This window comes from Apteryx rowi, unplaced genomic scaffold, assembly GCF_003343035.1.
Source record: "Apteryx rowi isolate R43461 unplaced genomic scaffold, aptRow1 scaffold_327, whole genome shotgun sequence".
Taxonomy (NCBI): domain Eukaryota; kingdom Metazoa; phylum Chordata; class Aves; order Apterygiformes; family Apterygidae; genus Apteryx; species Apteryx rowi.
The window spans coordinates 64,571-88,150 of NW_020449719.1; the positions used below are offsets into that span (position 1 = coordinate 64,571).

At 35.7% G+C, this 23,580-nt stretch overlaps 1 protein-coding gene across 1 annotated transcript in view; it reads left to right on the forward strand.

Moving 5' to 3' along the window:
* The first annotated feature begins 3,837 nt into the window (after nt 1-3,837).
* The window catches only part of PRKX (protein kinase X-linked), a 34,292-nt gene continuing 14,549 nt past the window's right edge, over nt 3,838-23,580 (forward strand). The window contains exons 1-6 of the mRNA XM_026071537.1: nt 3,838-3,867; nt 5,785-5,902; nt 7,332-7,500; nt 10,760-11,023; nt 17,130-17,249; nt 22,546-22,641. Of these exons, the coding sequence (XP_025927322.1) occupies nt 3,838-3,867; nt 5,785-5,902; nt 7,332-7,500; nt 10,760-11,023; nt 17,130-17,249; nt 22,546-22,641 (797 nt within the window). The remainder of the gene's footprint in view (nt 3,868-5,784; nt 5,903-7,331; nt 7,501-10,759; nt 11,024-17,129; nt 17,250-22,545; nt 22,642-23,580) is intronic.

A 23,580-nucleotide genomic window follows, 5' to 3' on the forward strand; every position in this document is an offset into this window, starting at 1 on the left:
TATGAGCCAAAAATAATTTATCTGGAATTTAAAAAGGAGCTCTCCTCATGGGTATTCTGTTGAAATGCACTTTTTGGAGGTCAGGAACCTGTCTTTGAATTACAGGAAAAACAGGAAGCTTGACTGGATGTATCTTAATTGGCCTCGTGATTCTAATAATCTTAATTTCTGAAGGCTGTAATTCAGAAAGAATTAAATGGGTGGCTCAACAATAGAGAAACACATAACTGCCCAGCATTCTTCCTGGCATATCAAATCTTGTGGGAAGATGAATAGAGACTATACCAAATTCTAGATTGTTAAATCTAGTTTTAGTGGTGTGTTGCTGTAGACTTACAGTATGCCAGGAAGGAAAAATTTGACTCATTTTCAGAATCCTTGGGACCTGGAAACAGCAAAGAGAGAGAGAAGTTTCACACAACAAGTTGGAGCTAGATCTTTGAGTCAAAAGCTAGACTGTAGTTAGAACAAGCATTGCTACTTTCTTTTCAACTTCAACTGAGGTGGGATAAAGAATTAATGATATTGAGCTTTCAGATGGAAAAAAAGCTGCTGAGGGTTGTTCAGAATCCAAAATAGAAGTAAGGATTACTCTGGCCATAATAATTCAGAGATGGGTAGTCTTACATTCCTGAGAGGTGATCATCTTGCTTGGAATGCTGGACGTGTACAACTTTTACAAAACAGCAGCCCCTCACGTGAGCAAGAGCCACAAGCCAGTAACTGAGTAAAAGTTACTTTTTGAGTGGGGGGAGGGGGAGATAATTGTAGAAATGATAATTCCAGGACATGTCCAAATCTTTGTAGGCTGATAATCACCAGTTTTAACAAGAAGTGAGTTACCTACAATGTAAATTTATATGAATTTGGAAWATAGTTGAGATCTTTTGCATTTGTGTCTGCTGATCTTGAACTTTGCCTCGAATTTACTAAAGAAATAGACTTTTTTTTAAGCATATTTGTTGCTGTATAATACCTCACATTATTGCTAAGAAGAAAGATGTTTTTTCTATCCAAGGAGTTCCTAGTGAAAACTGAGACACACGCAATGGATGGATGAACAAAGTCATAGAAGCAACTGCTCTGGCAAAGCTACACATCATGAACACTGTATGAGGCATCTGTATTTTGGCCCCACTTTCTGTGCTATTAAGCTATTTTAGTCAGACTCTTTCCTCAGATATATGATAGTTGGAGGATCAACAAAGGCTTTGTAAAAGATATTGTACAGCAATTACTACTTACTTTCAATAGTACACGAGATACGTAGTTCTAGACAGAATGACAGGCATCCTGTAAAGCCTCCTCTAAATTTCTTTATTTCTTTGGAGTGTTTTTTAGATTTAGATCAGAACCCTCTAGAGTGGGAGAGGTACAGAACCTGTTGTCTAGGTCTTTAATCAATGATCCACAGCTGATTTTTGGAATGATGAGAAGCCCCTGAATTTGAGAAAGTTGAGTGATGGTCTGAAAGGCTTTTTGAGTTGGCGGTGGTCTATGGATTTAAAAAAAAAAAAAAAAAAAAAGCTTGAACGTGACTACTGTGATATCAGGAATCATCATCCTCATTCTGTGTTGCCTTGTTTGTATGCCAGCCACATCATCTGTTGTAGAAGCCCACGTGGTTTCCCTTCTATCTCTCAAATGGTAAAATTTTGGTTCCTTTTGGTAACCTTTGTTGAGCCTCTTCTGTGTCAAAATTAATTACTTCCCCCCAACCCCCCCTTTTCCTTCCCTTGTATTGCTAGACTGTTTAAGATCCATCCCAAGACAGAGTTTAAATGGCAGACACTCAACATTCAACAGGGAGATTGTAATCTGATACAAATTCAGCTAGTTAATCTCTAATATTAAACAGAATTGAGTCTCTGTTGCATTTGTGGCTACCAAAAAAAAACCCCTCGTGTGGCACAGTAGGAAACATTTATTCTAACTGTAAATAAAAGCAATACATCTGATACTTTTTGTAGGCATCTGCGGAAGTCAGGACCAACCCCTTTGGGACTCAGAAAGCAGCCCTCAGGGTCATGGATCTCACATGACCTAGTTTATTCTTCATTAAAACAGATGGTATCTATCCAAGCAGGGCACACGGTTTCAAGAAAGAGCTCGGGATTAAAAGGATGGGAAGCTGGAGCAGCTGGACTTAATTAATGGGAGCAAATAAAGAGGCAAACTGAGCATTAAATTAGTCACCTACATTAACAGTAAAAAGGTCACTACATGACTAGTCACTCAATTATTTTAGCTGATCAAAAGTTGTAGGATTGTTTTTTTCTGACATTAAAAGTATCTAAAATTGCATCAGAAATATTCCCACATYCTTTGTTCTTTTCTACCAGGCTTCAAAGAGAGCAAAATCCTGGAAACTGGATATGATATTTCGGCATGGTGTTTGGGAATCTAGCTTGTTTTGTATGACTGAGAATGCCCTCCTTGCTTTTGATGATAACTAGGTCAAGCTGATTTTTCTGCAATTTTTGACCTCCTCTTCCTCCTTGTGTGCATTTAGTATGAGAAGGCTACCTAATTGAGAAGATTGTTGGCATTCCTTGTAAGTTCTGCAACCACATTAAATTTGCAAAGGGATCAAAAAAATTTATTATTTCTAGTGTAAACAGATTATACTAGATTAGTGGTTAGCATTTTGCGTACTTATTCTGTTTGCCCTTTTATTGCAGAAAATCTTGAATTGTGTTCTTGCATGTTGCAGATAGCTCAGGCACTTGCTTTTGTTACTGGTGGCCTGGAACCTTCATTTGCTGCATGCCTTAGAGGGGAAGGCAGGGAGCGCACAAATACACTACAGGTCCTTGGACCTTCTAATAGTGATGGATTTCATTAAGGTGTAATTTTCTGATGTACAAGCATTCTTGTTCTGTAACTCTGGCACTTACGCCGTAAGGGGTGGCAGTGGTCATTGCTCTTCCTTTGGCAGGATAGTACTTAACAGATCTCAGGAYTCGTCCAGAATGGTATGAGGTCACTGAAGTTCTTTTGTTTTGAACTAAACAGCAARCGTCATTAGAATATTCTGCGAATCTATAAACAGCGTATTTCCTTTAATTATGTGTAAGATGGGTAAAAACAGAATACCTCTAAGGTAATCCTAATGGTTGTTTATGTGTATGTCACAGAGGGTCAAATATAGCCACCTCGAATAGCTGAGCTCTGAGAGGATCAGGGCAAAGAAATGAACAATTCTCTCGTGGGGATTAATAGAAACTGTTCTGTGACCTTAGTATCTCTTTCCTGGAGGGCAAGAGGCAGTGGTGCTCTGACAGGAGACCACCTAGTAGTCCTCCTGCTTTCTGCTTCAGAGTCTTCCCTCAATCTTATGGGAGTGTGGCATCCATCTTGCATACTGCCACTTCACTACTTGAATTTGTTAGACTTCTTACTATGGAGATAGGTGCAGAATTTCAACCTAGTCACAATGGTAAGACACTTATCTTACCTTCAAATTTCTGTATAAAGCAACTAGACTTTTTCRTGACTGTGCTAAACAACAATAACAATGCCCTATGGCAGCTTCCTTCTTTGCCCCCCAAGAAATTGCAAGGAACAGAATTATAAAGATTTTTTCAGAAATAGGTAAAAGCATTTGCAGCAAATCCAGAACTAAAGTTTAAAGTGTGGTACCTTAGATTTTAATCATCCTTGTATGCAAACTTTATCTAGTTGTCTGAAGAGCAGGTAAGTGTAAGAAAATACTGAACAGTTAGTCCTGTAAGTGCATGTGCAAAAGCATAAATTAAATCACATTTGCGTACTTGTATACAACTGCTTTTAACTTTCAGCGAGTTTCCCTGGCCCCCAATTCTTGTTAATGGCCCCATGTGGTTAAAATTTTTCTTGGTTGAAGAAGTATGTAGTACCCAGCATGTTTGTTCTTTGCTTCTCTGTGCAGTGAGAGGAGCTTGACTAACAACTTAAACTGGGTAAGTGAAACCTCAGTGTAAATTCCAGAACACGAATATTATTTTTCTTTGGGGCTTTAAGAGATTATAGTGTTTGTCAAAAGTGCTGGAGGGGCAGTGGTTGCATGTCTGGGTACTGTCACTGCCATCTGATGTAGACCTAATGGGTTTTCTGAGAAAACTTGAATGAGAGAAAATTCATATTGCAAAAGACTTCTAAAAACAAATGTTAGATGACTTCTTGCTCTATTGAGTTAGAGCGATTCTGTAATGTCTTCCCGATTTCCGTAGTTGCTTGAAGTTAGGCTAAAGATGTTTGAARAAAGGCTGCTTGCAATCGCTTAAACGATAAAACTGGTTAGGGAGGTTGTACGTTCTTGCCTGTCTGTGTGGTCTTCTGTTTTTCCCGGAGGCCTTCTAGATTAGGTGTTTGCCACAATTCTGGAATAGCCTGTCAGGCTTTGCAGCTTCTGGCAGAAAACTTTTTTAAAGAGACTGTTTTTCCAAAGTTAGAACTATTAACAAATCCATGGCAGGGTCCTCCTTTGAAAATGGAAGGAGTACATATGAGCTGGGCATTTTTTTTTATTTCTGAGCGCCACCATTTGTCATGTTAGACTAATGGCAGAATGAAAAAGCATAACATTCCAAAAAAACAAAAAACAAAACAAAACAAAAAAAACCCAAAGTTTCTAGGACAGCTAGGACAATTCTTTGAAACACGAGATCGTTAAAGACCTAGGGTCAACTAGATAATGTGTTCATTTCTAACTTGCCTATTTAACTTGTCTGTGGAAGTGTTTTATTCACATGAGTATCAAAAGGCATATAAAAACAGCATTTATTTGTGGGGCTGATAAGATTAATTTGCCTGAGTTCACATTTGGATATTTGAAGGTAGTTAATTTTCAAGATAGTCTGTAGTTTCAGTAAGCAATATAACCATAGTTCTTAACAACATCTTTCTTGATACTTAGAACTTAAAATTGAGTTTTTAATTCTGAAAAACTCTTCTTTTGTTCTGTGCTTATTTCTTCCATTTTTTTATTATACCTCTTTTTAAAACATGAAAGCACGATAATCTAAGTTAATTTTTTGTCAATAAATTCAACAGGGATATAAATAATTAGTTTTTTAAGTACCTTGAAGAGATGGTGGTTCTTGGCATTTGTTTGTTTGTAATTAATGCTTTACTGCTTAAGCCCACCCSCATGAAAACAAAGTTGTTTATAGGTATAGTCATGTAGTGTGACTGCATTAAGGGATTTAATTACATGATAAATTTCCCAGGGTAACCTAGAAGGTTACTTGAACATAACAACAAGCTTTATCTGAGACTTGTTTACGGTTTTGTAGTTAAAGAACTGTAACTCAGGACTGGTGGGAATGTAAAAATTACTTTGTTAGGCTGGCCAACTGTAATACTCTGTGAATCTATATAGTTTGAAATTTTATCTGTGGATTTTGGAAGCTGTATTGGTAGTGGAGCTACAAGCTCTACAAATTGGAAACTAACAAATTCTTCATTAGTCAAGTTTAGAATAAAAGTATTTTGCTTTTAGTAAATGCTGTGCTTTTAAACAATATTACAAGTGATTGGAAAGAGTAACTTAAATAAAATGAAGAAGTTTTACGTATGTAAATTCATACAGTGGAAAAAAAAAAAAAAGTCTTAAACTTCCTGTTTCCTGAACATACTAGAGACAAAACTCCTATTTCTGTCTGGTTGGTTGTTTTTTGCTCACTGTATTGCAATGTAATTTTTTTTTTCCCCTCTCTCAGAAAAGAAATCCTATCTCCTTTCACATACATATTCATCTGGCTGCACCTACTATGCATTTTAGAAAATTGTCTTTTGCTGTAGGTTGATCATAACCGATCAGATGACATACCAGTTAAGAGTACTGAAACAGGTCTGTCGCCTTCCTTTCTAGGGCACAAACAAAATATGTGCAAAGAAGGGGAAAGCTGTGAGCTTCAGTGTAAGATTTTGACTTTTTTGGAAGGCATTTCTCTACAAAAGTGGCTTTTTACAGATGTGGCAATTGTTCTGGATGCCAAGCATCCTTTATAGTGGGACACATTTCTTTCAGAGAATAGGATTAAAAATATCTGGTGTACTGTTCTAACAAAGCCTACGTGACATTGTTTAATGAGCGAAAAACAATGAGCAACCACCCAGAGTTGAAATGTGTGCTGCTTTCAAATGTATAAYGTTGTGCTGCAGTAGAGATAGAAGTGTGGTCTAAACATAATAGTTTTAACTTTCTTTTCAAACTAAAAAATAATACTCAGTTCAGTTATGTATAATTGTCTTGAGACACAATGCATTTAAAAGGAACTGTAATGATTACTACATTGAATAGAGAAATGCAAAATACAAGATTCAGAAGGCCTAATATATTTTTTCAAAATTTCTTCTTTTCCTTTGATATTTTTAATAGCTAATTGAAAAAAGAATATACTTCCTGCAAAAACAGGTGCTCCAAATCTTTACTGCTTCCACGTACTATACAGATGCAGCACTACAGGCAGGTTTTTTATTTGGTTTCAGAAGGGTCAGCAACTTTTAAATACTCTTTTTCTCATCTCTCCCTTTATCCTACTGAATCATTTCACCTCTCTGTGCACATTTAAGGGAATAATTTTCTAACTTGAATATCTGCAGACAGCTGTTCTCAATTATTGAACCTTTGGAAGGTGAATATTTTGCGTTTTTTTTTCCCCGTTTTAATAAATTCTGTACTTTTTTGCTATATTACATTTTAAACACTGATTTATCAATGCTTTAGTAAGTAATGTATGGACAGTTAAATTGTTCTTTGAGGAACTATTAAATCTATTACAATTGAATATTAAATCCTTGGTCATCTTTTTTTTTTTTTTTCTTATGTATATATACACATACAATGTGTATGTATTTAAGCTCGATACTACTTTTGAATGTATGTTTCCCTTGCTCTGATCTAATTTAAAAACTGATTCCCAAAGTTTAGGAGAATGTTTCCTTTTCTTTCTGCTGTACTTCAGAAAAGTTTTGCTTATTCATTTTGTATTTTGGTTACGTTTACATCCTTTATAAAATATCTCACTTCTAACCTTTCTCATTGTGACCACTTTTCTTCTTTGGATACATACTGAAAACACTTCTTGCAAGGAATGGCAGTACCACGATACCCTTATTTTTATTAAATCATTTTCAATAAACAAACCCCAAGAAAATAATTGCATAGGAACAAGTGAAAAATACAGTATTGATTAGAATAGTACATGAATTGTGATCCTACAGGTTTTAAATTAATTGTTTATTTTTGCTCATTTGCGGGTTCTTTTGGGTTTTTTTTGTTTGTTTGTTTGTTTGTTTTAATAAGTAAGTATGTGGTCAGTTGACACTTTTTCTTAACTTTTCAGGCACAGGTACATTTGGGCGTGTTCATCTGGTGAAGGAAAAAATGGCCAAACGTTACTTTGCACTGAAAGTAATGAGCATTCCAGATGTTATTCGACTGAAGCAAGAACAACATGTGCACAATGAAAAATCCGTCTTGAAAGAGGTCAATCACCCATTTTTGATCAGATTGTAAGTTTTGTATTTTTTTAATTCATTTAACTCTTACATAAAGTACCGTAAGAACAAAGTGTTCCAGAATCAAATTGCAAGCCTTTATTTATCTAACCAACATCAAGCATTCAGTTTCTATTCTGCAGTATAGGTTAAAATAGACTTCAGACTAAACTATGCTTCTTGATTTCAAATACGTGATTCTTTTATAATATTTTTAATATTTAAGCAATAACTTATTATAAAGCTTTTCTGCTGAAATAATAATCTGCCTCTGTTTTTCACACTGCAGAAGAGGAATTTTCTTAGGAAGGGGAAAATATTAATGAAGAAATGTTAGGATTAGCTCATTAAAATGAACTCTAGTTTAGCGTGTTTCTAGATCTTAGAACAGCAAGAAAATAAGTTTTTCTTCATCCCATGAAAGAGTATTATCTCTAATCTAGATAATTATCTTTATTACCTATATTCTCTGTGAGTTGATAGCAAACTTGTCCTATCAGGCAGACAATACTTGAGCCTTGAAAGGAGGTAGAGGAGTTTAATATTGAAAATAAGATGAAAGGTACCTCTGTGTTTTATAGCCTTATCGAAGAACATACAGATATTTTTTTAAATAAAAAAAGTCTTTTAATTTGATCCATTTTTTGATTGTTTTTTTCTCACTGCTTTTTTGCTCTTTCCTTCCTTACCTCAGCAACATTAGCATTTTGGAGTGGGATGCTAATTTAAAAAAAGAGGGGTGGGGGTGAGAGGGGGCCTGCTCTTAGTCGAAATGTAAGGTTGCTCTTGTAGTATAAATTACTGATATTTCATCTTGAAATTTCATTAGCTTTTATTAGTCGTGTATGCTGGAAAGGTTAGGTAGTGAATATGTGTATATTCACTGCAGGTATCTAGAAAAAGTTAGAATTTGATTTAAGTATCTGACCTTTTTCAAAAGTTTTGCAAACTTTACTTTCATAAACTCACTGAAAATATTGTATTGCATTAAGTGAGAGCAGCACTTCTTCATCTTGGTTATTCCCATATTTGAGGTAAAGTGATATAACCTACTGATGAACATTAAATGTAGTTCACGAATGATACTTCTGTGTAGTGGAGGGTTGATGATTCTAATGATCTCTTTATTAAGGAGAGAAGGGAGCATAGTTTTCTGTTCAGAGCACCACAGCTCCTTTTGTGTACCTGAGTCCATCTTTATTAAATGAATAATTAAATGTCTGTTTAATTGCACAGTTAATAACTTCCATTTATATTTTCTTGTTCATTGATACAGGGCTATTGACCAAGAGTTCGTTTTGCACTTGCCTGCTTTAATCAGTTTTACACAAAATCAGATAAAATTAGTTTAGTTAATATCTAACTGAGGGTAGTGCAGCATCTTCCCACAGCCCAGAAAGTATCAGTGAGGGAAGAACAGAGGCAAAAGCATGACAATCGTCCCAAAGGTGGAAAGAGCCCTATAGGTGGAGTGGTTTTTCTGTGGTGCACTGTTGCTTTTTCCGTCACTATGATGCTGTCAGGTTTCAGCCAATGTTTAGAAGTTGCACATGTGGCGTAGCATCAGTAAGAGGAGTTCTAGGGTATGTGGACAGTGAAGTTATTTATCTAATTCTGTTTTAAACTGTTTTTTGGAAATGTTTTATGCTCTTGCAATAACTGATCAGTGGGGTCTCATAGGCAATCTTTACTGACATTTTTGTGTGAAGTATCGTAACTCTGTGGGAGCAACAGAACATGTGGTATTGTAGGTTTAAGATGTTTTCAAGAAAACAAGAATTAATAAAAATAAACCATGTCTTGTTAGTCCTATAAGCTATAATAGATTATTTGGCTTTCATCTTTCTGTTCCTTGTAGCTGTAATTTTGCCTAACTTCTTAAAATACTTCTCAAGAGTGTTTTTTATATAGTCAGTAAAGATACAAATAATAGCAGATTAAATATGTTCAGGACTCTATAATAGGGCAGTAGTTTCATAAAAGCTTGAGACAGAAGCCTGAGCTCTTTTTCCTTTATCATTTGGAACCTATGGAGGAGCTGTGTTTGATGTCTGATTGTCTCCTTTCCATGGCTGCCCTCGGTGCCTGTAGGAGGAAAGGAAATCTTACTTGAGCAAAAGTTACTCACAGGCTTGGGAGCTTAGTTTGCTCTGCTTTTTTTCTTGAGACTCTAGCTTGATTAGGAACCAGGTAATTAAGCAAAAAAAGATATCTGATCTTTCCATTCTTGTGATGGTCAAGGATCAGTTATTAGAAACTGAAGTAACTTCTATTCTTGTGTCAGTGAAGTAGGTAGGGATACAGTTTTCTTTATCTACTGTCATAGTAATAATGGTAGTTATTAATTTTTAAAAGAGTAATATATGCTCCAGATGTTAGCAAATACTGATTTTCTTAACTGTTGGGTTACATTCATATGTGTGGTATATGACTTGCTTAATGTGTGTAGAAAGAAAAACATTCTAGTTTTGGAGAATGTGGGAGAGAAGGTTCTTTTGTTCTGTGATGAAGCTTTTGAAGGTCACTTGGAATGGTTTTCTTTGTGTTCCTTAGCTGCTTTTTACTGCAGTCTAGTAATGAATGTAGTACAATAGTGTTCCTTAAATTAGAGGTAACAGTCTGAGGAATGAAAGGTGCTTATCATGAGGATCATTCCAAGATAGAGAAATGCATGCTGCTTTACTGTCTTTTCCTCTTCAACAAAAGCAGTAGAAAAGGGATTGTAGAAAAGCAGTGTGGTCTTACATTTAACTAGTAACTAATCACTTTAGATGGGGAGATGTGTATACGTGGGAAGGAAGAGATAGGAGAGGAGCAGGATAACTCTGTAGTGTCCCCTATTTGAACATGTTGTCATAAATAATCTTTAYAAATGCAGATTCTGCTCTCCTTCCCCCATCATTTTGACAGTATTTGGTTAAAAAAAAAATGTAAGGAATGTGAGATTTGCCTGATCTTAGCAGACTAGCAGAATCCTAAGTCAATTATTGGGTGTTTAGCAGAGAACTGTCTTGCACAATACAAAGCAGTCTGTCTAACAGTTAAGTTTTCTTTCAAGACTATGTATCTAGTTTTTACTTACTCAGGTAAAGTCAACTGCTTGAGCATCTRTTACATAATCCTGCTAGCTTCTTGGGGGGGTTAATATTTGCACAATGAGAACCATAACTAAATTATGTACATATTTGGGACAATAGAGATCAATTTACAGAAATTTTCTTCTAAAGCAAATCAGAAAGATGACTTATTTAATAAAACAATATTTTTATTACAGATTTTGGACCTACCATGATGAACGTTTTCTATACATGTTAATGGAATATGTGCCAGGAGGAGAACTTTTTAGTTACCTGCGCAACATGGGGCGTTTCAACAACAGCACAGGACTGTTTTACTCTACAGAAATTATTTGTGCAATAGAATACCTGCACTCCAAAGAAATAGTTTACAGAGACTTAAAACCTGAAAACATATTACTAGACAAAGAAGGACATATCAAGCTTACTGATTTTGGATTTGCTAAAAAACTGGTGGATAGGTAAGTTGTTGTTTTTTAAGCTTTAACAAACATAATTACAGTTGGAAGATACATAGTTTGACTTCAGAGCTCAGCATCTCACCTATACCCAGCATGGTTCCCACATGTCAAATCCCTTAATACAAGGAAAATGGTGCTCTTACCTGCTGTACTGAAAACAGTGTTACACTGTAGGTACAGCTAGAAGCAATACCAGAGATAAGTTGCATTAGAAAAATTTTTGGGGTGAATAGTTTTTGTCCRTTTTTTCAGCAGTCCTCGTATTAGAGAAGTGAGTTCAGTGAAGTAAAATGAGTAAATACTGAGACGTGTACATCTGTGTTAACTATGACATCAATCTTCCATACAAGTTGAAATGCTGAATGCCTTGTAACTGATTTGTTTTCTTCTGTTTCCTTTTTAGAGAGATTTTTGAAAGGTAGGAGTAACATTTTAAAATTGGATTGTGTGGTGTCATGAGCATGTTGCTAAAATTAAATCGCAAAATCTAGGAAGAACCATAATGCCAGATTCAACAAAAATAATTTGAGTATGCAACTTCTACAATACTCTCAGCTTTGTCTGTCTTACTATCATATATCATTTTGGTTTTACTGGTAATGCAGTTTTTTCCAGTTATTTCTCTGCTCTCTCCATCTGAACTACTCTTCCAGTATCATAGCAGGTATTTTTAAAAGAAAGTGAGAACTGTTATTAGGATTGAAATTAAGCAGAAAGACCATAGGCTGGCGTATATTCGGCAAAATTCTGTGGCAAGGTTGGTGGTATGCTCTAGGGCAAACTCTGGAGGAAGACCAGATCTGATCGTTCTAGTTGGGGCAGTATAGTAGACTAGTCAGTCCTCATTAAACAGATGCTCATTATCTTCACTTGTCCATTTCACCTATTTAATGCTTCTTTTGCCACCATTAAGTATGTGTAGGAAATGTTCCAAGAGCAATCTGAACTGAAAGTGCATCTGAGGGAGCTACTCCTATTGGAACCTTCATATCTCTGTGTTCGATCAGTTCCTACTGGGCAAGCAGATAGGTTTGTAAAAGTTGGCAATTTTTTTTAATACTTTGTTTTTAAATCAAAGTGACTTTTTGCAAAAAGAGGCAAAACTACTCCCCCGTAAGAAAGTAGGATGATCTCTTTATAAGGTGTTTTCAAACTAATTCTCATGACTTTCTTTCAAATGTAGATACTGCCACTTAGTGGTTATTAATTTGAAATTCTGTGATCTTAAGGCACAACAGGAGTAGCCCTTCATCAAACAAGGGGTAGTTCAAATCAAAGTGTATTTTTCAGTCTGGAAGATATATCTGTAAGAGTAAGCTCATTCAGAGCTTTTTTTGGACATAGAACAAGTTATTACTGCTATATTTTCTGTATATTTTGCATCCTTGGGGGGCGGAGGTAAGGAGGGAGGTGAACACTTTCCATTGAATTGAATCACAGAATGCTGTACTAGCTTTAAATTACTAGCTACTTTAGCTATAAATGTACAACAGGTAATATAAAATGCAGAACACAAGGTAGAAGAAGCCAGGGTTGCATTTATGTTATCATGGCATATTCCCTGCTAGCAGTAGGCATTTTGACAACCCTGTTTTTGTCATTGTAATAATAGTTGTCAGCAATTTATCTACTAGTACTCTACAATAGGCTGTTTTGTTTTATAGACTATGTGATCTAAGATTTACATTTGATCTAAGATACAGATGTTTGCATTTGTTTTATGTATGGCATGTCTATACACATGCATATTGTATGTATGTACATGCACTTTTTATTTCTGTGTGTGTGTGTGTATATGCAGACCATCGGAACTGTGAAAATAAAATGCAAATTACATGAATTCTTCAAATGGCTGTGAGGAACTTGCTGGTGAAGATGAGCGGATAAACTTTCTCCACAGAAAGCCTTCAGTAGAACTACACATTTTTTGATACATTTTACATCCCATAAATGTTGCTGTAGTTACTTGAGACTTTCTGTACACCTTTTCCTCTCTTCCCATTGCCATGTGTGAAAGGGGGAAGTGATCTCCTTGCCCATCTACAATTAAGCTCTTCTCTAGAGAGAGTGGCTCACAGCTGGTGTTCCCACTGTGTGAAGCTTCCCATTACCTTCTTATTAGAAATAAAATACTAGGTCTCAGGACATGCTGGATCCTAATATTTTTTTTCCTAGAGAAAGAAGAAAGAGAGGAGGTTTTCTTGTCTACTTATTTTCCTCTTTGGGGTAAACAGAAAGACTTCTCATTTCCTCCCTTTTCGGTCATAGTGTGCTTCTTAAGTTTCCAGTTTTTCTCTTGCTTCAGCTGCTGCTGCTTCCTTCTCTTTCCACCTCCATATTCCCTAACTGAAGACTTAATAACTTTTTCAGTTTCTTGTAAGTACGTTTAGCATACAATAGGTGTGCCATTACGTTAGGAAAAGGGCAGTGTCAGGAAAAGGAGAAAAAGAGGTGGGGGAAATAAATGACTCATCTGAAGTATATTGAAAGGATTTGTTTGAGCTTTATAGCCATTCCATACTGCCTTTACGTTTTTTAGACCTTTCCTTTTCTGGCAAGCACATAGCACTTTTCGTGTATAATACATACATAAAAAATGTTTCTGCTCTTTCCCACTCATTTTTTTTTTCCCCTATAGGTTTTTCAGAGAAAAAGCACAAAAATTCATAGAATTTTACAGTTCTTCCTGTACAGATATTACTCAAAAATTTTGGAAGTTTAAAGTTATGAATTCATAATTTTTAGAAGAATGTTACTCACTTTTAGATTACTCAGTTTAAAATTCCAACAAAAAAAAAACAAAAATGGGAAAGTCTTCCAAATTCTTAAGAATATTTAACTTACCTTCATAAGTGATTAACCTTAAAGATTTTTGGCCACTTCTGTAGTTTGCCTCATGACTCATGTACCTCATGACAATTCTGCACAGCGGACTTCAGAGAAAACAAGATGCAGCAAATCTTGTTTGGAGAGTGTATTGAATGTCACTGTAAAAGCAAGAATATCTTGTGGAACAAACCTGTGTGGGCTGAAATCAAAGCAATCTCCATTGAATATGATTATGCGGAAATTTCCACACCAAAAAGAATATTAGGATCTGTGGATCCTGTTAGAAACTTGTCAGGAGCTACAGAGGTGAATGCGAAATACTATGCAACACTGAAATATGCTAGTCATCAAGTCTTTTAATTTATTTAGTTAAATTATTAACAAGTCCTGCAAATATTATTTGATAGCTTATCTTTTTGACCAGTCAGTTCATTTTTTTTTTCATTTTCACATTTTAAAATACATATGTTTAACCTTATCAGCTATTGCTTACCTGTATTTCAGCTCTTATCTTGAAAACCCAGAGCAGTGGAATTTTTAAGCCAGTTTGAAGGAAACAGTCTGTTCTTATTTTTCTGTTTTAAAATGTACCTTCAAAAGAATCTTCTGGAGGATCAGATGACTATACAACAGTCATGAAATAGTAATAAAAATAATTGAGAGCATTTGATCTTTTTATATAATTTACACTGTGCATTTCCCTAAATACTAAATATATTTTTTATATATATCCAGCAAAAGAAGAAATACAGGTAGTGACCATATGACAAAACTGCGCACAGCTTGACGAAGAATTCGAGCTTYCTCCAAATTTTGTGTAGTTAGTAAACATAAACTTCTTGGTTAAAATTGAGAAGTGCTAGGAACTTGAGGGTATACTGCCTTTTCCTTAATTCTGTAGTTTTCCTTTTGACTGAATAAAAAAGATCTTACTTGTTATTAACTTATAAAGTAATTGAGTATCATTTTAGTTACCCTGGCAGCAGCAAATAGTCTTTGTGAGTCCTGGAAGTTATAGTCAAATACTAGACAGTCTTTTGTATCAAATGATTTTGATAAGTGATGAAAATGCTCAAAGACCCTGCCTCTGCTGTGTTAGGTTTTTCATACAGTGGAGTTTTGGGGGGAGAGAGGGATGACTGCTGTAGGGCACTGCCCTGCAAACTGTCTGGCTTGTCAGCTAACACCAATGTGCCTGTCTTACCTGCTCTATTTGTACAGCCCTGCTTGCCAAATACTAAAGTGAAACGGGCAGATGTGTCATTTCCAGGGCTGGCTAAATCTGTGTGAATAAAAAATTCACACAGAGAACTGTAATACAACTTCCTAAATTTTGTTTGCTTTCAAAGGTAACAAAGCTTTGTTGTTTTTCCTTTATTACCTAGTCACAGTCTAGGCAACTGCTAGATGGCAGTAGTGTGTAAAGCAGGGTTGTATGTGAGAGTTCTCTTGTGTATGCTTGGTTTGGAAAACGAGTTCATATTTTCTAGCAATAAAAATTATGCCTCCCATTTGTGTGATGGAAATTGAAGATGTATTCTTTGCACTAATGAACATAATTTAAAAGCTGCGGAGCTGCTGGGTGCACAGTGTGTCCCTATCAATTCTAACAGTTTAGCTGAAACAATTTAACTTTTCCCATATTAAAATCAGGCCTAAAGAAATTCAGTCTTTGCATCATAAATCTTGTAAAGGCTTGACTAAAGAGCCTCTCTTCCTTGATCTTAAGTATTTTATGAATCAAGGCTGAGACTTAATCATTTTTATCAAATGCTCTGCTTCAAATAAAACATTTTTCTGAGATTGTGGAATTATTTAATGTGTTAACAAATACATTGATAGTCTGAGATGCTGCAATACAGATCTTGAATATCCATGTATGTATTGTATAGCTGGGAAGAAGATTTGTTCAGTTTATCAGAATAGTGGTAGGGAAAACTAGAAGGTGCTGAAGGGAATTGCTATTCATGTTAATTCATTTGTTCAGAACTAAGTTACCAGTTTGATTCGTGCTTTGAAGAAGATTTGTATCACACTTGCGAATCTGATTGACAATTAATGTTTCTTTTGCTGCAAGTTAGGAATCAGTTGTTAAACTACATGGAGATCATTAATTTTATGGTTATATTCTTTGTCATTTCTACCAAAACTTTTCTTAAAATCCAGCATGCTTTTTCTTTCTTGTTCTGCACTATTATTTTGTCCTCTCTTGAATTGATGAGCACTTTTTCAAACTTCCATCTTCTGGCTTGCTACCAGGAAAGTGTAAAAATTTTTTTTTTTTTTTTTAACTGAATGCACATTTGTTTCTGTAACCTGTATTTAAAAATAAGTCAAGAGAGTGAAGCTAGTCAAATTCTCCTTGTTCAGGTATTTTTACAAAGATGAATTCATGTCTGGAATAAATGGTTTTGTAATATTGCTTCAAATGGTAATTTGGACTTTTTAAACATTAACTGCTTGTTTCCAGTTTGTTTCATAAACTTATAGGACTTGAAGTATATATTTCAATTAGCTAGCAGTATAATGCTTTTTATATCCTGAGATTATAAGAAAAAAGGTATAAGTGAAAGCAAGACATTAAAAGTATGTCAGAAATAAGATACTGTAACCTAAGTATTTTTCATTTGCTTAACTACACTTTGTAAATATTTTAAATAATTAAAATACAAAATGTTTACCTTTTAATAGATATTATAAAAATGCTGCTGGGTGATATTTCAATCCCATTTGAAAAACATGTTACTTAAAAAGACAGATTGAAAAAGGAATCTTACTCAAGTCTGGGGTTACTTACTGATTTTTAAATTCCTACCTTTCCCACACGGACACTTTTATTTTTAGTAAACAAAAATCTTTTCTGATGGAGATTCAGGTTGCCAGTAATCTTGCCTTTTGCTGGACCCATCAGGAGTAGTCCATAGACTCCCAGGGAGGGGGTCTGCAGCTTACAGGGTGAAAACAAGTGTTAACAATGGCAATGCAATATATAGCCGAATGGGTAGAGCACCATGCTAGCAGGCAGGAAAATCAGTGTCCGTGGAGAAGTCTGTAACCGTGGAGAAGTCTTTTAATTTCTGTGTGCCTCTGTTGCAGGAGAATTGGACAGGATCATCACAGGAGTCATTTCAGATCTTGTAGAGGTTTCTTTGCCTCTTATTTCTATATATAATAAATTCATAGATGCATCTTGAGCACTTCCTGTCTTTTTTCTTTTTTCATTTTACTGTAATTTCATTTTCACTTCAGTCTGGTTTTGTTTCTTCCTTTCTCCAAGGACATGGACGCTCTGTGGTACCCCTGAGTACCTTGCGCCAGAAGTCATACAAAGCAAAGGCCATGGAAGAGCTGTGGATTGGTGGGCTCTAGGAATTCTGATATTTGAGATGTTGTCAGGGTAAGTGATAGTAGTATTGACCACTGTATCACAGTAATACTGTATCAAAGCTGAGGTTAGGATTTTTTACTGCTTCTGTTTATGATACTCTGAATAGCAGATTTGAACTACCTGGGTTAAATCTAATACTGATATACCTCTTTTCTGTCTGTCTCTGAAGAAAGCAGTTGAGAGCTGTTTAAAGGAACATATATCACCATCATTACTTTCTTTTTCTCTCTCTTTTTTTTTTTTTAATTAAATGAGGTGGTTATGATTTTCTTGTTTACAGCTGCTCTTTTTCTAATTTGTTGTAGAAATTTAGGTTTTATTTAAGTCTAAATTTTTATATGTGAACTCTCTTATATAAAGCGTGAAGGCAAGGACTACCAATTAATTTTCTTTGAAACGTCTGTAATTAATTTCTAGCACAGTGAAATATTTGCGATGGAAACTTCAGTCTGTCTAAAGGCATAGATGTTAAGCAGGAAGGCTATATAATAAGTACAGCTTGAGTTACTCATGAGTTTTGGTTTGAACTATTTTAAACTAAAGAAAAAGTATAGGGGAAAAGTTAAATGCTCTATTTTCAAAATAGTTTGCTGAAACATTTTTGATATTTGGCTCAAACATTATTTTTGATGCTTTGGAATTTTCTTGATGGCAGTGTTCTCAAAAGATAAAACCTTTGTCACTGAAGAGAGACTTTCAGGCATTAAAATATTTAACTGTTTCTGACTTAATGATTAGGTGGATCCAAGTAATTGCCTTAATGTACTCTGATTTTAAAAAGAAACACTATCTTATTAAAATAACTAGACTAGGGAGAACATGAAATTCTAAAATACCTCTTTGAACAATTAGTATTTGTATACTGAACAGGGCATCCACGCCCTTTTTTTTTTTTTTTTTTAATCTTGGTAAAATCTATTATTACTTGCAAAAAAACAGAAACAAACAAAAAACAGAAGAGTGATTATATATGAGGAAATCAGTTTTGCCAGTAATGGTAGCTGCAGTAGAGCTTAACTCTTTCATAGCTTCCCAAGAAACATAGTAGTTTCAATTAGTCAGTTGGGGTTTTACAATAGCTAGAACTTGGTGCTTTTCAGTACCAGGCCGTGGGTACGCTTTGTCCTTTCTCACTTTGCGCGTGCTTGTGTGTGTGTGTGCGTGCGTGTGTGTGTGTGTGTGTGGTTGTTTCCATGGTCTTTCATTCTAGATCTGCACTCCCATAAAGTGAAGCCAGAACAAAAGCATCCTGGCATGGATTATTCCTCCCTTTCTGTATATAATACCATCAGCTCAGGATAACCTTGGTAACTCTTCTTCTGGTGTTAGAGCAAGCCCATCAGGCTGCCCGAGCAGATGGCTGCCCTGAGGGACGGTCACTGTAGAGATCCCTTCCATAGAGTGTGTGTGTGTGTGTGTGCATGCATGCTCTTGGTGTGAAGAAGCACAATCAGTAGTATCAAGTTTATCCCAAGACAGTATTGCTGTCAGCTGGTTTCTTTTTTAACGTCCCAGGGGCTTGTATATGCATTTGCTTTGAATCCCAAGGCAACTTCTGGACAAAAAAAGGATAAAAATGCACTGGTTGTTTTGTACTGACCAAGGCAGGCTTGGCTGACAGAAATAATAAAAAGTCATTGTTTTACATAGGCTGCACTGTGCAGAGGCCAGGCTTCTGCTTTCTTTCACTACTCCCTGAAAGAGTGAGTGACCAGGTTAGTCAAGGGAATCCTTGGAGAGGTAAAGGGAGCAAGAGATTCCCAGGAGCCTTATTGCCACTAAACTTAATCCTAGGCAGCATGAAGAGTGCAGACAGAAGTGTCTGGTGCTATAATACTAGTTCAGGCGTTAACTGTTTTCTGCCTGTATCTGAGCAACTTAACTTTCTGGCATATACAGTGGTCCCACAGAGTCCTATCAGCTTTCGCTTGGGTCTAAGTGGTCCTAGTATAAGAGGAAATGGGGCATTTTTCACTCCCCTGCCTTACAGAGGTTGATAGGATTCTCTCTACTAGAGTAGTAATGGCAATGTGGTTTCCAAAATTAACATACTGAAGACAAGGAAGATCTCTGTTTCGGAACTGGTGAGACACAAAGACTGCAGGGCACTGAAGTGTGACTGGTATATGCTCTCCAAAAGACGAAATATGGAAAAAAGGGAACAGCAGCAACCTAGGTAGGATCTTCTCTGTCCTGAGACAAGAAGGCTCAAGTGATGAGGTCTGGATTCCCCCTCAGCTTAAATTAAACACTTTGGCTATAGAGACTCTTAACCAGTAGAGAGAAATCATGCATTTCTCAAAGGCAACTGAGATCTTTGGTAGGCTGATTGACAGAGCAGCTGTCTGCAAGTGATTTCATAATGGTCTTTATTCTACTACAGTATTTCTGATTTAATAGAAGTATCTGTGTATATATGCTCTTCATAATGGTTAGATGCTTCATTTTTTTCAGTGTTTGGAAGTCCCTATCCAAAGCTGGACAATTTTTAAGATTCTTGGTCTTTCTTTTGCTTTGGAGAGGTCTGTGTTTTGTGCATGTTGTTTTCTTTAAGCACGCAGGTTACCCCATAGAGAATACACTTTTATCATTTTACCAACTTTTTCACTTCTGTTGGCAGTAGCAACGTTTTAAGACACTTTTCCTCACCAGCTCAACATGTGGCTTGTTATTTGCTATCAAGGCTTTTAATGCAAAAATAGTCATAGGTAACTTTATCTCTTGAAACTTAAAGATTTAAGAAGTAGGAAAATAAATTGAATGTGTACCTAACTTCATGACTAAGTCTTTGTCTGTAAAGAAATGAATTATGACATTTGGTAGTTATTTCCTTAAGTAATTCTCTCTGAACCCCAAAAGCAATCAAAAAGAATAGCGAGTTGTGTCTAAGGAAATGGTCTGACTAAAAACAAACAAACAAAATAAAACCACACTTTCCTGTTCTGCTGTGTCTTATTTCTCTAACCTACTGCTATCTCTAGAGGCCCATGGAATTCTAACACACATACTAAGCTTAAGACAAGGTCCCAGTTATGTTCAAGATAAGAAAATATGGGAAGAGGAGTGAATAGGGAAAAYTTAATGAAAGAAATCTTACGACAAAAACAAATTAGTTATAGTTATACTAGTCCTTCAATTATTCTAAAAAAAACCCAAAGCAGTCAATAGAAAGAGTTCAAAGACTGTTTTGTGACTTTGATCATTGTTTCCCCTCAAAAAAAGGCAATTTTGAGTAATCACATTAGGTTACAATCTGCCATAGAGGCAAATATACTTATTTAAGATGTTAAATGTGTTAGGTCATAACTGTACTGTCATTAGACAAATAGCCACGTGAAAGTTTTCATTTAATGAGGAGTTTGTTTTTTTGTTTTTGCTTTAGTAGTCACATGTGACCTATTGGTCTCTCTATTTAGGTAGCTAATGATTTCTGTCTACAGTTTCATATTCTAAGACTGGTGTGTATTCGCTTGAGGTTTTGCAACATTTCTTCTATCTCTTTCTATGACACCAATGTCAATGCCATTGTATGCATCAGTTAGCAGAAGGAACAGTTTGCAGCTGTTGTCCCGTACACAGAGAGCTTTAGATTCTTTGCCAGTTGGTGGGGAAAAAAGGCAGCTGTTCATATTTGCCTTATCGGTGTGAAGATGGTCTGAAACTCAAAGGTTGTTTTTGCTGAATTATTAGGTAGCTTCCAGCACAAGACCTATGCTGTCTTGTCCAAAATCTGCATGATGTTTTGGAGGTTATTTGCAAGTAGTATCGGTCAAGTTTTCAATTCAGTTTGTCAGTAAGAAAACTATATAAATTTTCAAAGTTACTTTTTTTTTTTTAACCTTATGCACGCAGATAGCATTATTTAACAGTTCTCATGGAATTTGGCTTAGTCTGTGACTGAATTTTACAATATTTTAAAGGGAATGCTAATCCGCTTGACCATCAGCTGAATAAGAAAGGACTTAGTACTTCTGAAAACATTTATGTAGTGCGACTAGCTCATAGTGTTTTTTCAGGAATAAGCTCAACTGAGTAACAGAAAATTAAGGAAAGAAGTAATGTGAAATGAACAAATGTTGTTGGGTCAGCCCTTGTTTCTATTACCAGTGTCTCCCAAAGTTATCAGCATGGTATGTGTGTGCACGCAGTTCAGTTCTCTTAGAAAAAAAAAAAAAAATTACAAAACTTTAGGGAGACACGAAAATATTTTAATTTTCAGAATGTAATAGTTATTAGATGTTATTAWTATGGTTGATATTCAAAATCTCTTTTTCTATTCTGTACAAGATTTTGAGACAGAATCATTATTAAGCAGGGTGCTTTGGTCATGCTATGGAAGTCAAGCTGAGACTGAGATCAGTGAATTAATAGTTAGTTATCTCATTGCCCTAAAAAGCTTTTCATGGTAACTTCTAGAAAGGGGACTGTCATTCCGAAAATCTGTTGGCACTTGGTTTAAGCTAATTAAACCTACTGTACTGATACACTCTCACTCTGTGCCCTTTCCAGTARTTAGTATATATCATATACTAGTAAAGGAAGCAAAACAGAAAATAGTCTCAATTGTTACTGTAGGTGTAACACAAGAAGCAACCTGTCAACTGGCTCCTAACTTTATGGAGAACTTTTCAGAAAATAGTAAGCACAGAATTTTAATTGAACTTTAATTTGGTGATCATATCAGAGATGATGAAACATGAGTCTTGTATCTGCCCCAACATGAAAGAACAGCTGCCATTTGAGAGACTTCTAGGGACTGAAAAGTCTGTCGTCTTCAAACCTCTGTAACAAAGCCTACACCTACATTAAAGAAGTATAACAAATAACTGAACTTGATGCTGTATTCATATGAGGGTCCTTTGAAACATTTTGGGTGGAAACTACTGAATAAGCGTAGGCCGGCAGTTACAGGAAAATGTCAAGAATGGTCATGTTGTTTTGGAAAGTACACCCTTGGGTTTTATAGCTAAAGACAAAAAGCTTCTGACTTTGTAATACTGATGGTTTGTTTCACAAATAATTTTTTACTGTATTAATAAAAGAAATAGCTCTCCTGTAATAATTCAATTTTAATTACATTCTGAATGTACTGTATATAAAAATGTTTTCTGTTTTGCAATAGCAGCCTCAGTATGGCTTGGTAACTAAAGTTATTCTTCAAGTAGTGTGTGGTTGATGATGTTGTCCTACCAAAAAGAATTACATAACCCATGATTTTTGTGGGCACTTACTATAGTCTAACACTGCTTATGAGATTTTTGCAGATTCTTTTTCTAACCTCTAAAAATTTGCTGTATTAAAATAGGTTTCCTCCATTTTTTGATGACAATCCATTTGGTATATATCAGAAGATTCTTGCTGGCAAAATAGATTTCCCGAGGCATTTGGATTTGTATGTAAAGTAAGTTCTTGGCTCCCCAAACTATCTTTTATATTCTACATACCTCCTGAGCACTATTTTTAAAGAATTTTCATAAATAGATACCAGATTCTGATTTTTCTAGAACACTCTGAATATATTTTAGTTTACATTTAGTCTTGCGGTTCAAGTAAAATTTTGTGTTTAATAGAGTTCCAGACAGAGGTATGATTATAATATCCTACTATTTCCCATAGTATCTTATTCTCAATTTTCTGCATATTTTGAAATATTAAATGTTTTTCCACTTTCTACAAAGCTCATTGATGCCAGGGTGGTGTGGGAGAAGGAAAAGAGGAGAACTAATAGGAGTTAATTCAACATGTATTAACATCAGGAGAACAGGAAGAGGACTTCACTGGAAAATTAACACACAAAGGAACAATTTTAAGTTGCTCTACATAACTACTCAGACTCTTTGATACTTTCACAGATACAAAATGCACTTCCATTTCTGATAGCAGGGCTCTACTTCAATATGCAGTCTTAAATATGTATATCAGTTTTTCTATTCATAATATTTTGCAATCATTACAGATATATTGCATTTTTGTTTTCTGTTTTAAAAATTCCATAATTGAAATAACTGTTAGTAAATCACAGAATGGCTGAGGTTGGAAGGGACCTCTGVAGATCATCTAGTCCAACCCCCTGCTCAAGCAGGGTCACCTAGAGCAGTTGCCCAAGATCGCGTCAAGGCGGATTTTTGAATATCTCCAGAGAAGGAGACTCCACAACCTCTCTGGGCAACCTGTGCCAGTGCTCTGTCACCCTCACAGTAAAGATGTTTTTCCTCATGTTCAGATGGAACTGCCTGCGTTTCAGTTTGTGCCCATTGCCTCACGTCCTGTCGCTCAGCACCACTGAAAAGAGTCTGGCCCCATCGTCTTGACACCCTCCCTTAAGATACTTGTACACATT